This window comes from Metopolophium dirhodum, chromosome 1 (genome assembly GCF_019925205.1).
Source record: "Metopolophium dirhodum isolate CAU chromosome 1, ASM1992520v1, whole genome shotgun sequence".
In the NCBI taxonomy this organism is placed as follows: domain Eukaryota; kingdom Metazoa; phylum Arthropoda; class Insecta; order Hemiptera; family Aphididae; genus Metopolophium; species Metopolophium dirhodum.
Window position 1 is genome coordinate 61,209,201 of NC_083560.1, and position 16,923 is coordinate 61,226,123.

General features: G+C 30.7%; 1 protein-coding gene and 1 long non-coding RNA gene across 2 annotated transcripts; both read right to left on the reverse strand.

Annotated features, from left to right (window-relative positions):
• Positions 1 to 446: 446 nt before the first annotated feature.
• On the reverse strand, positions 447 to 1,003 carry LOC132934023 (uncharacterized). The gene is made up of 3 exons (XR_009662975.1): positions 866 to 1,003; positions 749 to 812; positions 447 to 674 (listed from the first exon to the last, which is right to left on the reverse strand). It is a non-coding gene; the product is annotated as an uncharacterized LOC132934023 (long non-coding RNA).
• A 5,131-nt stretch (positions 1,004 to 6,134) lies between these two features.
• On the reverse strand, positions 6,135 to 13,308 carry LOC132937068 (YTH domain-containing protein 1-like). The gene is made up of 5 exons (XM_061003897.1): positions 13,144 to 13,308; positions 11,229 to 12,044; positions 10,085 to 10,217; positions 8,376 to 8,818; positions 6,135 to 6,312 (listed from the first exon to the last, which is right to left on the reverse strand). Exons 1-5 carry the CDS (start codon positions 13,194 to 13,196, stop codon positions 6,288 to 6,290), a joined length of 1,470 nt encoding a protein of 489 aa, XP_060859880.1. The 5' UTR covers positions 13,197 to 13,308; the 3' UTR covers positions 6,135 to 6,287.
• Between the last annotated feature and the right edge of the window lie 3,615 nt (positions 13,309 to 16,923).

Below are 16,923 nucleotides of genomic sequence, written 5' to 3' on the forward strand. Positions count from 1 at the left end.
TTATACAAAATGTAATACAAAGTCTAGTACGGAATACTAAAAAAATAAAAATACTGCATTTTTGCATCACTACCTACATTAAATTTGTACACATGGGTTTTTTTTGCTTATTATTTTAACCTTATTTCTTCCAAACCAAAAAATATAAGTTAGTTCTAATTTTACCAAAAATGTCTTGAAGTAATTACACACACCAAATGAAAGTAAGATGTCAAAAAAATCAATTTTGAGTTACTTTGGTATGCAAATGTTTGAAATAACTTTTAACTTTTAAATAACTATTATTAAGTTTTACATGGCTTATTAACAATAACATAAAAAGTAAGTTTGATAGGTAAATTCTGATTCCACCAAAATGTTGAGTATATAAATACTAACATTTCAAAAATGTTAATGTTTGTTATTTATAATACAAAAACATTTTCAAGTTGTTTGACCATAATTTCTAAATGAAGTTTGAACAATTTTTTTTGAAAGTATCATCAAATTAAGAATGTAAAAACATAAATTTTGAAAAACTAATAATGTTATGTAGTTACAGTAATGTGTTACTTTTGTTATGTTACTAGTGTTACTACCCAACACTGGTAATATCACACGGCCGTCCACCTCCTATCCAATGAGTATGTTTTTTATTACGGCAGTCGTTCTTGACTTCTTGTATATTGCCATACCTAAAATATATGTAATTAAAAATTCAATAATAAAATACAAACATATTTAAACTATTTAAAAAAAATGTATCTACCTTTTTGCATTTCTTATAGAACTTTTCTGTGACAGGAAATGTATTCAGGTAATTCATAGCACATCTATAAACATATTTATTTAGCGATTTTATATGTAAAGTTTGTGGAAAACTCACCAGCCATAAGTTTTGGATCATTTATTAATCTTAATTTATTCTATTATATTAAATAAATATTTGTAGATATAATTTGAAGTGGTGACACTGGACACTCTTTGCACAAGAAAACATATCTAAATATATTATACATAATTGTTGTATCACCTGAATAGTAAATTTACATATTGTAAATATGAACCAATAGCTATACTAAACTATAGTATTAGTTTGTAAATAGCTATTAATTCTGTGGGTTCATATTGCAATTTTAAAATTTTTTACTTGCATTTTTGAAATCATGAACATTGATAAAAATTGTTTATTGATTAAGATTACGCTTATCACTATAACCAATGGTTTATCGAATTCGATAAAATATTGGTACCAGGTTCCAACCTACCTATATATAATATTTAGACATATAAAAAATATAAGACATAACTATAATACTATATACATAATATAATATAATATAATATTAATTTAATAATATATTAATGACATATCAATTATTATATAATATAAATATATTATATCTATGGGTTGATTACATGGTGTATTGATAAGGTGTCGTCACTTTGGACCCCTATGATCTATGCATACACACTCTTGATTTAAATTATTACCACAGTTCGTTAGACACCAGAGCGCGCTTCCTGTTCTATATATATTAAATTTATAATAATTATTGGAGCCTGTAATATAATAATTTACATTTGCATTTTTGTTTTAAATATTTTTTATCAAGTAGACGTCAATTATAAAATATTATGATGTATATAATTTAGTTACTTCTTTGGATATTTGCATCCTGCTACTAATGTAGCCAATGTAGGATTACTCAATTTATATTGTATGTCCTTCCATCAGGCCCCTTAAAAACGTTACTTTAATAGTTTTTGTTTATTTGAAATAGTTAAATAAAATTCAAATACAACTGATAAATGCATTTTATACAATATAATCTTTATCGATTGGGATTTTACAATTAGCCCAATTAGCACGACTAACGACAAAATATTATTACCTTTATCGATTTGGATATTGGTTTCGATTAGCATGGGAAACGATCAAATATTATTTTAAATTTTATAGTTATACGAATATACTCAATAAATGTTAACGTTGCACAATTTTCACCTGATCTGAATCGGGCGCATATGGGCTATGATTTGGGGCGCAAATGGTCTACGATAAATGGGTTTGGGCGCAAATGGGTTGCTCCACCTGAATCTTGGGACCTTGGTGTTATTTTTTTATAATTTTTAAATACAAAATAATAATTTACTATTTTTGACAATCACGCCAAAACGAGTCCTATACGATCGTGGTCCGTTTTTGTGGTCACCAAAACAATGCTTTACATTTTTTTCATTTTGAAAACACGTTTTTCAACATATGTCTTAGATACACGCCGTGGCTTTTCGTAATAAATCATAAAATATTTTAGATTTGCCATGCGAAGCTACAACGCCGAACATATTTTTTAAAAAAAACATTAAAAACACTGATTTTGCAAACAAAAAATGATGGCCTGCTAATTTTTGTTTGAGTGTTCTCATGATAAAATGTTGATCCTTAGTTATAAGTTATATTACGAGAAGCAACCGTAATTTAAATAACAAGTTCAACTGCAATTTATTATTGATTTCGATTTTATTTTATTGTTATTTTTTGTATTTAAAAACGTAGGTAAGTCCAACGCCACCCGCTGGATATAGGCAAGGTATCGGGCCACCGAGTTTTAGGATTTCTAACATTTGATTACGGCTACAGCTACTGTACGGTTTAATAATTCGATTCAATTTTATTTTCTACTAATTTATCATTATCATATAAAAATAAAACTACGACCAAACATTCATATAACTGGCAAATATTTTGAGCGGCTCTACCGAGAAAATCTTGGTAGCTAGCCGCTCCAACCCAGGCCTGCAGTTTAAGTCATTCGTTGATGTACCTAGATGGCTAGTTGTACTGTACAATATTATCTTAATTTAATTTTTAGTAATTAATCAAACAACAAATAATATTATAATTAATGATACAAAAAATATCTATATCGATTAGGCAAAACTAGACTATTGGATTATCAGTCTCCCGCAGAAAAAATTCTAAAATAACGTATACGGATATAATATAGGGTACTGAGTAATGTAGGTAGGTAACTGAGTTATAGAGTGTACCCAATTTTTGTAAACACACGGTATATGAAATATAATTATTGTAAATTAAAATGTATTTTATCTACATTAGCCAATTTGTCTACGCCACAATCAAGAAGCCAGAAACAACTTAAAAAAAAAATAGTTAGGTGATGTTACATCAAAGTATAGGTACTGGAATAATATATCTATATATACAAATATATGGTTGATCAAATTAATTTATTCACACTTCTCTTCAGCACAGATAAGATTCAAATTTAAATAGGTAATATAATTTCAACGAATAAATAATAAATGATCAAATTATAATATTTGTGTATTTATAATAATATTATATGTATATAAGGTATAATTTGAAACAGTTATATAGCATTAAAAAAGATTTTCAGAATAACATTACACGTACACTGCAGTTTCGATGAAAAACAGTTCATCATTTTAAACATCAATGATAGCTTGTTTGAACACTATTTACACTGTAAAATTACTAAATTGTAAATTAAATAAACGTACTAAATAAAAACACAATTTTTTTCAATCGCCATCAATATATTGATATTTCCTGGTTGTTATTGGCACGCAACAATATAATACTATATAGGTAGGTACATAATTTATATATGTATATAATGTATACGGCCTGCAGATGGCAGATGGTAAGGTATGTATAGGCGCGATTCGGGATATTATTGTTGTCTCATACTCTTATAATAGGTATTATATTTAATGCGCTTATTGTTGGTTGCCCATCGCTACATTTACCGACAGCGACTTATTGGCGCCAGAAAAAACGTGTATTATTGTGACCAGTGGACCATAATATAATATATAAAAATAGGGATTTGGGGATCTACGATGCCAATATATAATATATATTGTGCAAGTCGTATGTATATGAAAGAGATATATATACTACGACCTACGGACATGTGTTTCCTGTAGACGACAATAAAATGGTAGGCGGTAGGTATAAAACTGTATACAACATGCATGCAGTTAGCGCGTGTGTGGTAATTTATTGTGTTTCTAATAAAATACATTTCTCGGAATTTCGTCACAGCAGGGACTCTGCAGGTGGCTAGGAGACCACACAAATACACGAAATCTGGCCAAATATTTTCGGAAAAAGTTAAAATTCAATACCAAATGGAATTGAGTGAATCCAAATAGTAAGTCTCTTACAATAACACTGAATGTTTCGTGTGTAAATAATCACTTGCAATAATTACTATCCGTGGGTTTGTGTAATGTACGATGTACCTATTGTAAAATATATACCAATCTATATGCATGAATATTTTGTTAAAATGCAAAAAATTATAAAAAAAATTGTCACCATAGTCACCCCAGCTTAAATACGGCACTGATATTGCGAAGCACCGCGTTTAAATGAGCAATAAGCCATATAGTGGAAAAATGAGTTCAAACTTTTCTTTAATATAAATTAGCTATGTACGATGTAGGTACCTAACTTATTTATACCTACTTATGAAACGTATATAGATTTATGTATTATAACCGTAGAAATGTTTTATGTCCAAAATATGTATACCGTCTGACCGTCATACCAACGTTATATTTTGATCGATCGTTTTATACTTTTATCAATATTGAGGATTTGAGTTACACTAATAAACGGTAAATAGATACTTTGTAAGTACTGTCTGTTGTTTGATTTTCATACCTTGGAAAATAAATTGGAAATTAATATATGTTGGAAGATGAGATAATAGATTGTTAAAAACGTTTGATTAACCGTGTGCGATCAGTAGGACCTATTAGTTTGATGACATTGCATTGATTGTACCTGATCTACCCGAATAACCAATGGTAGTCAATAATAAAAAAAATACTAATTTATACTAATTATTTCTCAAAATCTCTGTCTGAGCACCTCGCCGTGTTGGGCCTACCGGGTCTAATTGTGAATCCAAACCATTCAAAGACCCACTCAAGCACACATAAAAAATATCATCGAAATCGGTGTGGCTGTTTCGGATGAGTTTGAATATTTACGTACATTTTACACACGGACAGAAGAAATATAACGTATATTAAGATCTGTCAGTACTAAATTAATTACAATATTATGATGTGCGCTTATTCAGTGGCGCACACTAGAGGGTTTAAGGGTAGCAACTATCAGCTGCTACTCCAGATTTTTTTGGTGGGTGGGTGGGTGGGTGGGGTGACCCTCTGGCCCCAAAATATTTACATCATAAAAATTCTACTACGTATACAAATATTAAAAATAAATTATTGAATAATTATAGGCTATAGCCATTAGCCTATTAACCAATATAGAGGTAACTAATTCAATATTCTACCCCAGTACCCCTATTTATGTTTGAGTGTCAAATAAATAATAGTAGGAATACAAACATTCCTAAACATTCCCCACATATTATAATGTCCTTAGTTTTAAATTAAGATTAATCTTATTAATCTTATTATGTAGTTATATATTTTTATGAGTGGTTCAACTATGTGAATTTAGTAGTTACAAAATAAGAAATTACGTGAAGTATTTACAATGCGTTTTATTTTCTTATATTTTATATTGTCTCCTTGCAGTATTTGAGTATTTATATTAGATTCATTTTGTTGATTAATAATTGCCTATTATTAAATTATATTTTATTACTATTTACTATTAATGTTTATAAGTTCCTGTTAAATGATTCAAAACAGCTATTTAATACAGTTAAAATCTCATCTTCGACAATTTTCTCTCTCCCATAATATTTAAAATTAGATAATATGACGTATTATATTGGTCATCAATTCTATAGTACATGCTATCCCTAACCTATGTTGTATATGTAGTATCCTATGTTGTATCATCTGTATTCTTTGCCGTAGCAGGCGTTACTATAAATAAATAAATATTACATCTCTAAGAAAATGATATAATATAATTCAAATATAATATTTATGTTAACTATGTATCGATAAGTGCATAAATGTGTTTTATACAATATAATTCACTAATAAATTATAAGTTAAGTAAAAATTATTACATAATTAGATGAAAAAATAAATAAATAGGTGATACATAATGTCAGTTGAAAATAATACTATTATAACATAACGAAAAAGATCATTTAAACATGATAATAAGCAACAGGTACCATTATTAGTGGCCGTACATGAGTGTATCAAACTAAACATATTAAAACAATTAGATATGGGTATTCGTTGACGGACAAAAATGAATGCTATCATTCTATTTTGTTCCGTAATGATGCGATGGTTAAACGACGATGTCGGACTCAGGGTGAGCAAATCAAGTTCATACTGAAAAAGAAATAGTAGGTATTCAATACTCAATGTGTTTTATTGTTATATTATGTACTGGGGGCTCTGGAGCCACTTTGTCAATAAAAAAAAATATATATATAAGATACCTACGTAGTGAGTTGGTTGGTTTAATACGGTTAATACGCACACGCACTTGCGTATAATATGCAGTGTTTAACCTCCCTTTTCCCATTGCCATTTCCCCTCTAATAAATGTATTATTTATACACGAAAACTATAGGTATAATACTTAGTTTAATTTATACTACTCAACACCCCCCCCCCCCCTCTTCATAATCCTGGCTACGCCACTGCATATATTATGTAGATAGGTAATATTTATGCCAGTATTGGTTTTAAAAAATGATTATTTTTCATACACGGTTACTCAGTCTTGTGAAGTAGGTATTTGAGTAAACGTAGTCAAATATTTTTTTAAGTAGGTACTATTGCCTATACTCATATATAAGTATATTAATTATTTTAAATACTTTCTCAAAGTATGTGTATAATATATGCCCGCCAACTTGACTGTGCAGGACACCAAGCTATTTACCCAGAAAAGACAGTCAGTAGCGAAGACGGTACGAACTTGCATTAATTATGCGTGGAGGTGGTGATATTTCATTGTACCTATATACAATGATTTATCATTGAATTTAAACTTAATACACACATTATACAGCATAGGCGTGTTTACGGGAGGGGCCGGGTGGGCACTGCCCCCCCCCCCCCCCCCCGGCAGACTGTGCCTCCAACAAAATCTTGCCAGGATAAAAAAAAAAGTCATGCGGTGTGTACCCTACAGTACCTATAGATTTTGATTAATTGTAATTTTTTAGTTACGCATTCGTTAACTAGTGATTATATTATCATATTATAATATTATGTTCATTATATTATAGTTTTAACAGTTGATATTATCCAATTACCGGTTATAATTTCAAAAATGTTTTTAGATATTTTACGACTTGTGAAAATAATTTAAATTTTGTCAGGTACTCAAAATATATATTACCTACTGATTAGTTAATAGTTTTACAATTTTTATGTTGTTTACCTATTGTATAATGGATGGAAAAAAAGTATTTTTATTGTTTTGACAATGGTTATACTTTTGATCATAATTAAAAAACAAAAAAAAAAAAAAAATGAAAACATAAAAAATGAATGTTTTTTCATTTCTAAAATTTGTTGTGCCCCCTCGGCCACTAAAGTCTGAACACGCCTATGTTATACAGTGACTTACCTACTGAAGGACAAGGTACACTCGACACCTAACAGAGCGGTTTCCTATGACCTATGTCATATAAGTACCTGCCTAACTACATGTTATTCTTTTTTTTCAAATTTAATACTTTTTATTTGATTTTAGGTATGTACCTGTTAATTGTTTAACTACTATATTATAATGGAGGAAAGTCACATTAAGTATGGCAATGGAAATTAAAAATAAAACATATGAAATTAAATATGTACATAAATGTCAGTGCCAAAAACAATAAGTTCAACCATCAACAGGATCATTTTTTTTTTAGATTGGACTAGTTATCTGGTTTTGATATATCTTATTTTTCTAAAACCTTGAATGTATAATAAAATGAAACATATAATTTTTTGTTGGTTAGGCAATTTATTCTGCGCAATGTGCCTATACAGTGACGTATCCAGAATTTTTTTTTTTTTTTTGGGGGGGGGGGGGGGTTAGAAAATGTTATACATTTTTTTTATAATTATTAAAAAGTTTCAACTACATAGGTTTTTAGCCTACATTAATTAAATATTTAAACAAAAGACGTATTAATTTACATTAAATCTCAATACTGTTTTAAATTGTGTGTGATTTTTAATGAATGTATATGTACCTAACTATATAAATATAAATATTATACATTTTATTACATTCTTACAACACTATACTAATTTTACTTTAATAATTAATCGCCAATGCCGAAAAAAAAACAATTTTCGGAGGGGTTACAACCCCTACCCCCTCCCCTGGATACGCCACTGTTCATATAAATATATCCATATATGTGCCTCACACACGCGTGACTAACCCAGACAAAACGGCCGGCAGCGACGACAAGATCGGTCCGTACAGACGGCTGTTTTCGTGGAGCCGCGCCAGCGGGACGAACTTGCACTTGTACGTAGTGGTAACGGTGACGGTGGTGGTTTTGGTCTTGGTGGTGGCCGTTTTCGTCTTGGCGTGCGGCGTCTTCAGCTGGAATGTGTGTTCCTCGCCCGGGAACAGGCAGCAAGCGTCCGGAACGGCGTACACGCGCTTGTGGCCGGCCAACTGGCGGCTGACGTGCGCCGGCTTGTACGGGTAATAGTTGCAGTTGCCCCGCCAGTGGTGGTCGTACTTTACGCCGCCGGACGCCAAGATGGTTTCGGAGTCGTTGTCTTGCTGCGTCCGATACCAATTGCCCAGCGGCATGAACTGCGGGCGGTCGCCGACGGCTTGTCCCGTCGTCGCCGAAGTCGTCGGGCCGCGAGTCTGTTAGCAGTCGAACAATATTGTTATTAGTGGGAAGAAAAGTGAACGAGACATCGGAAGAAAGGAGATCGTCCGCCGGGAGGGAAGGAACGACTAAGACTATATAGGTACTTATAATATGTGCAAACAGGCAAGAAGCGAACAAATTTAAATATTTTTTCAAAATTAAAATAGAACTTCTTGAATTTTTTCATTTTGCTTGTATTGGTCTAAATGCACGAAAAAACGACCTACTTTCGACATACGTAGACGTATACTATAGATGGCCGTAAAAATTATAATGTAATATTTATGTAGGTATTATGTAGGATAATATCATAAATTATTTTTGTCAACATGGGACAAAATATCATTATAAATTATAATATATGAATAACGTATAATTTAGCATGTAAGTCACTAATGCAGTTAGGGCCCGAGAAGCAAATTGTGCAGAGGTGACATAATACTTTGTTATTTAACGCCGAAAATTCAGTATGCGAGCGTGGAGAGTCCCGATACTGTTGTAGAGTTCAGCAGAAGTGTGTGTGTGTGTGTGTGTTTGTGTGTGTGTGTTACAAGTGTCACGGTCATGTCATCGTACATGAAAAGGTGAACGTCTATCACATGGACCCCAGTGAGATATTATAATATTAAATGTTATACCAATTACTCCAATACCCTCCCTGTCCCTTTTGGCTACGCCCTTGTCTGCCATTGTACCTCACCTTTAGTTAACAGTGCTGGCCGAATTTAATTTTGGGTGATATAGTCATTAGCTTAGGGCTTATAGTGTATAAGGGTAAAACGTTTTAGGTTTTAGCAAGTATCACTGAATATGAGTGGTAAGACGAACCTAAACCTTACCTAATAACAAATTTTTTTTTTGTAAGTGCATTAAGTTGTATTTTTTAAGGTACCTATTTTTCTTGTTTTTTGAGCATTTAAATCCGCACTCTAATTATAACTGTTCTAATATTACTTAAACTGTATATTATGAAACAAAAACCTAAAAAGTGAAATCATACAAATTTGATTAAGTAGGTATATTAGTATTTAAATGAAAAAAATGATAGTACCATTATAAAATATATAAATACATGTCAATATAGTTGTTCTATCTGTATATAGTGCGTATACAAATTAATAGCGCCTATTTGAAAAGTGTCTAAGCCTAATGTAATGAATAATTGTCTAGAACCTATATAGGCTATAGATTATGATAGTAAATTATAACGTAATATTTTTTTCTCATAACTGTTTGTAAAAAAAAAAATTGTATTTTACCGTGAAGTTTGTCATGAAATGGTTGATTGCTGCCGAATACCACTGTTGATCGTCGGGACAAGTACATAAAATATTTCTGCCACCTTGGCAGTTATGTTGCTCATCATCAGTCAGAATGAATTGTCCGCCTGGTCTAACCAAAACATAACAAACAGTTTTTACACATTAGAGTGTTAAACCAACGTTTTATAAAGTAAGGCAGTGGCGCAACTAGGAGGGGTTTTTTTGGAGGTTGTGACCTCCCTCCCCTCTAAAACAGTTGATTAGAATTTATTTTTATTATTTTTTTTTTTTATCTATATTTAATAATCTAATTTATAATGTATAATAAATATTGGTAATATAACAAATTGCGGTTTGTGTATAGAATTTTGGGTTGACCAATTTTACGACTATTGGCTCATGATAGCGCTACTGTTAAATGCATAAAAAAAAAGCATAATTGTATAACTAATAGGTATATTCGACCCTTTAACTGCCGAATCTAAATGTCTGATGACGTGGAATTAGTATAAGTACTGCTAAATTAACGCGCTGGCGCTGATGCATAAAAGTTGAAAATATTATATAGTAAAATATTGAAAACTTCATGAGAGTAATTAACATGTACGAATGTATATTTAATATTTATATATAGATAATAATTATAATAATTATATATTGTATATTATTGTTATGCGCATTGACAAAAAACTATTTCCAACTTACAACATTCCAATTATTTTTAATTTATAAAAATATTAAATATATTACACTTCAACCCCAGTCATACATGTGCCATACAAACATGAAATATATGTATTTACTATAATGGTGAATAAAAAGTGGCCTAACGTGAAAAAAATTGTCTTGCTTAAATTGGTACCTATATATTAAAAATAAAACTCAAATAGCGCCACTGTTTTAAGTCTGGAGTTTTACTGGTGAGGACTGAGTTGTAGCTACCCACACATTTAATCCTAGTTGTGCATACAATGTTTTAAACGATATTTTCATGATTTATATTTATTAACATGTGAGTGTACCCATACAACTACACATCGTGTTTTCTAAAATGATTTATGAAATGTGTACTATAATTTATTATTTAGGTAATGTATATCGTATTTATGATATATTATGTATATTGCAAATAGGTACTTACAGCTTGTAACTGATGACGGTGGTAGACGATGAACAACGGTTTCTGTAACGATCGGAGGAAAAGCTGACTGAGGTCACCTGGTTTCGTTGGATCGTGAGCACGTACAATGAACGGTTGCCGTGAGCCAGCAATACAATGTTGGCGGAACGTCGCATGACACGACTTTGCGTCTCGCCGACCGGTGGCTGCGGTCCCCAGCCGTATGTAATAGTGGCGTCGTCCGACCGTTTATGTTCTTCTTTCCCAAACTCCAGTTGCTCTTCGTACTCATATCCGTCGTCTACGACTTGGTCGTTGTCGTCGTCGTCGTCATCGTCATCGTCTTCGTCGTAGTCGTCGTCATCGTTGATGTTGTCGTCATCGCCATCGTAGTCGCAGTCCTCTACCTCCACCTCCGCCTCCAACTCCTTATCTTCCTCATCCTCGTCAGACTCTACGTCTACGTCCTTGTCTTGCTCCTGTTTCCGGTCCTGTGGCGCTTGTTTGTCTCGGTGATGGGTCACAGACCGCAGACCGCTGCTGTACGTGTCCCGGGATCCACTGCGCTTATCATACCGTGACTTACTGCAGCCGTTTCGCCGACGATAGGGAGATCGTTTCGGGGGATACGTCTGCAGGCGACGGTATTTTTGCGATCGGCGATGCTGACGGTTACCGCAGTTGTCGGAGAGACTACGACGGGCGCGAGATTCACTGCAGCGACGAACGTTGAAGGAAGTCCGGCCGGACGTCGATGTATGGCGTTGGCTGCGGCGTCTGATGGTTGTTCCGGGAGACTTAATGACCGGCGATATTACGTATCTCGATATCGGATAACTACAAACACATGTGACGGACAATATTTAATGACAGAAGTTACACCTAACTCGATGTCGAATAAACGATTAGAACGCTAATTTATAAGTATTATAATAGACAATAGTTGCCGAATAAAAGGTTAGGTTAGGTACTACCTATAATAATATATTAATATTGTATAATATTTAACTAGGTATCTCTATATCAATTAGTTCGTTAATATTATAGAGACAAATATGTTTAAACTCAGTTCATAAAATGTTAATTTCCACTCGTTTATTAGTACTATACCCGGGTCGTATATTAGTGATTCTACGACTTTCATTTTTTTTTTTTTAAATAATAAACCATTTTGTGGACTACTCGTAGTAGCTATTCACTTACTATATGTGTTCATTGTCATTGCACACTTTAATCTACTACAGTGGTTGCTTAGGAAATTGTAAGTAAGTATAGGTAATAAATAATTAAATAAAAAAATATTTATTTGTTTACCTACTTATAATTAAAATCATTTTGTACAGCGTGATTAAATAAAGAAATATATAAATCATGTATAAATCATGTATTCAACTATCCTAATAATTAGGTGGAATTAAATATTTTAATTATTGTAAATATCGAGGTAAATATATTATTATAAAAAAAATTATGTGTATCAAACATTTTGTTTATTATTATTAGTTATACGATAGGTAAACTCGAGGGTAAACTACTTCCTATTATTAGTTATAACTGTGGATAGATAATATAGCATATATAGTTTTATTCAAATTATTGAAGTATAATGTACAACAGAGAAATTAAATAAATATATTATACTGTTGCTCTCCTAATGTATAAATTTAGCAACATTAAAAGGTATCACGTCCAACGCAGCAATTTTTAATTAATTAATTATATTATTTAATATTACTTAACGCAGTTTAAAATTCAACGATAATAATATCATACTGGCATAATATCATAACTTTGGAGAAAAAAAAGTACCTACGTTACCAAAAGTACCTATTTCGTAAACGATATAAGATTCGTTTACTACACACAACCGTCGACAACATGATATACTATCTTTAAAGTGGATATGTATCAAACCAAGTATTACTATAATACATACACTAAAATATTAACCGAAGGAGTCATTGTCCATTGTATTGATGAAGGCACCATAATGGCTAAAATGAACTATTATACAGGAAACCGTCGAAAAGTTAACTGTATATTTTAAGCACAAAATTAAGAAATTAATTTATACAAAAAATAATTGATAAAATTGACTTTAATTTTTAACGGGGTTAGTATGATAGTACAAAACTACCGTCATCGCCATAGAACTTTACATAATGTTTAGTATTTTTCAATAATATTGTATACTGTGGTATTAGGTGTATCATCTATGCAGTAATAATTAGTGGTCCTAATACCAGATTAATGTTAGTATTATAGTATTAGTTTTATATTAGTCCGTGTTTGTGATCTTGTCATACCTACATATTTTGATAGTAGAATCAAATATTATGATAATAAATCATCGTTGAAGTGGAAATAAAATTCCACGATGTTTTTATTCACATAGAATATATTATTATTTGAAATGATAATGTTACGATAATATTATGGACTTTCAAGCATAGGTTGTATACAACTTTATAATATAATAAGACGTGAAGACCGTTTTATTAGTCACCTCAGTCCTCAGTGTTGTATAATTTCGCCAAATACTATGGATTAGAATACAGTAAGCTTATGAGATTTCTGGGGACACAATAGCGTCAATAGCCCTCGATTTCACTATGAGTCGTCTATTCAATCCCCTTATTCTGTTTTATTTATTTTAATTTTTGTGATAAGATAGTTAAGTACCTACCTATTATGATAATTCAATATTTCAATATTTAACTGACTCATTACTTTATATTGTTTTTATTTGTTATTCGTATGACAATTTACAAAAGTATATCAAGTGTATCACTCGTGGAAATGAATATTGCCGTTATGTATTATATTTATTATGAAAATCATGAACAAATACAATTTATCAAGTCGTTGTAAAATATCATAGATACAGAGTAAATCTAAACACATCATAGATGAAATCATTTATATATGCTGTGTAGTTTTATTAGGCACGTAGCCAGACATTTTTCCATAAGAGGGTACAAAACTGTTTAGCCATTCCCAGCTTTTTGTACCCCTACCACCTTCTACATATAACATAAAATCTATAAAAAAAATGTATACATTTTAACAATGAATTGTCTGTATTGGTTAATAAGTTTAAGAGAACACTACACCCACATGTGTTGTCTTCGTCTTACAAAACATATCAAAAACTGTTTTGCGTGGGATAGAAGTATAGAACCAAGAAGGCTACAGTTATGACTAAGACATTTACAACACATAAAATGAGAACTTTAGCTGAGAAATATCGTTTTTATTTTTTCAATATTTGAACTAGAAAAAAAGTTATTCAAGTTCGAAAAACACAATATTAATGTATTTTGAAACAATAAGAACTTTTTTCGTATAAGTGATATCAAAAAAATAAAAACTAAATTTCACAGATAGTGTTCTTGACTATATTGTATATCAATTTAGAGTCTTAACTATCACTATACCCTGAGTGGTTCAATCCCGCGCAAAACAGTTTTTGACTATGTTGTACTATGTTGTAAGACGGAGACAACACATGCAGGTGAAGCATCCTCTTAATTAGTGTTTTCCAGTTTTCGATCTATTATACTCTATTCCCCGTAAGTTTACCCACTTTTTTTGTTGCACACGCAGGGTAGTATGGTGAAAACTTTGTGACAATACAGTTCACTACGTATATACCGTGGTGTTTTGCGACGTGAAGCATAAAACTACAGTATATTGTCATAACGTTTTCACCCTACTTTCTAAAATTGGGTAAACTTACAGGGAATAGAGTCAGACGTGTTATTACTTATTGTGTCATCTAAAATTGTCGGGTGACGAGTATTTATAAAATAAAATTTTGAAATTAAATAACAATTTAAGGTTATTAATTATACAGAGTACCTATAATATAAATCCCGGATTCAGAACAATTAAACGCCATAATATTTAAAATATTTAAAAATAAGATTGAAGAGGCCGGTTTGGGGCCACTGATTTTTCTTAGGGATCCAACCTTGGCTAAATACTTGATTTCTATACTTCTATGCATATTATTACCAGTTTCCGCGTAACTCTGAACTTTTGTGAACTTATTTCCATTCAACCTATATCCCATTTTATATTAAAGAAACTAATCATTAATTAATTGGATTATGATAACCTATACGATGTAGTTTTGTGTGCATTTTAATTATACACTCTAATGATTATTAATAGGTAATTTATAAAAATAACATTGGTGCGTACGATAGTAATAGTTTCATTGATGTTTAAAATATCAATGGTCCTTTATGTGTCCCTGGGTATGAAGTTTTTTATAAATTCGTCGTTCCAAAAGTATATGGCGGGATCGTAATTCCAAGCCTTAACTTTTGCGAAATTATCAACGACATTCTATACATGTAAATCACGTTTAAAATATTTCCTGACCAGTTAGATAATAATAAAATTAAAAAGGTGGGTAAGTGGATGTCGCTCTGCTGTACAAAGTGGTAGTGACAAGTGGAGTCACAGTAATGGATGGTGTTAAAAAAAAAAGTATATTTGATGATATCATTGTGAATAAAGTTATTTATATATAACCTATTTACGTGGAACCTTGTTTTAAATTTTCAATCCTTAGCTATAAAAGTTGAACATTTTATAAATTTTCAACTACAAAATAATTATTAAATTTTAAATTTGATAAATTTTGTCAAAATTCGAACTTTACATGCTTATAAAAAAAAATTGTTCTTATGTATTTTTAATATTTTTCAACTGCTATTGAAACATTATATCAGGAGCCTTTATTTTTGATAAAGGTAGACAAACTTATGAGAAATCTTGTATTACATTTTTAAATCTTACATTAGAAAAGAAAATTTTTTATGAACTTCTAAATAATATGTAAATGTTCGTCATTTTTACGTATTTTGTCAATATTTGAACTTTAAATGCTTATAAAAAAATTGTGACTTTGGATTTTTAATTTTTTTCATCTGCCTTTGAAACAATAACCTAGGAGCCTTCTATTAAATTGTCACGTTTTTTTACCCAACAAATAAAATTTTATTGATATTTATAGAAAAAAAACTAAAAAAATTGAAAACTGACTATGTCCACAAACAGTTTAAAAAGAATCAAATTATTTTATAAATGTTATCATGTATATAAAATGCTAATATAAACATTCAGTGAAATTTTCAAGTATCTAAAGTCATTCGTTTTTTAATTACAACAAAATAAGAAAATCGTTACATGAGAAATCGAGTGAATATCAAATGTTGTTAAAATATGAATTTCAAACGCTCATAAAAATTTAATTTATCTATCTTGTAGACATTTTTTTTTTTTGATTATGGTAGACAAACTTATGAGGAATCTTGCATTACATTTTAAAATCTTAGATTGAAAAAGAAAAATTTATATGAATTCTCAAAATAATTTGGTAATTTTTGTGATTTTTTCGTATTTTGTCAAGATTTGAACTTATTAAAAAATTGTGACTGTGGATTTTTAATTTTTTTTATCTGTCTTTGAAACAATAATCTAGGAGCATTCTATTACATTTACAAGCTTTTTTAACCAACAAATAAAATTGTATTAATATTTATAGAAAAAAAAACTAAAAAAAATGGAAACTGAAAATGTCCGTAAACAGCTCAAAATAAGTCAAAATATTTGGAAAATGTTCTGGTGTATAGAAAATGCTAATATAAACATTCCGTCAAAATGTCATGTACCTACGGTCATTTGTTTTAGAGTTGCGCCAAAA

What these genes read in the sequence shown, in the direction of transcription:
- LOC132937068 (XM_061003897.1), bottom strand. Translation starts at nt 13,196, where the DNA reads ATGGTGCCTTCATCAATACAATGGACAATGACTCCTTCGGTTAATATT. An exon ending in CCTTCGGTTAATATTTTAGT is followed by an intron (nt 12,045 to 13,143) that starts GTATGTATTATA and finishes ATGTGTTTGTAG; the next exon opens with TTATCCGATATCGAGATACG. An exon ending in ACCGTCATCAGTTACAAGCT is followed by an intron (nt 10,218 to 11,228) that starts GTAAGTACCTAT and finishes TGTTTTGGTTAG; the next exon opens with ACCAGGCGGACAATTCATTC.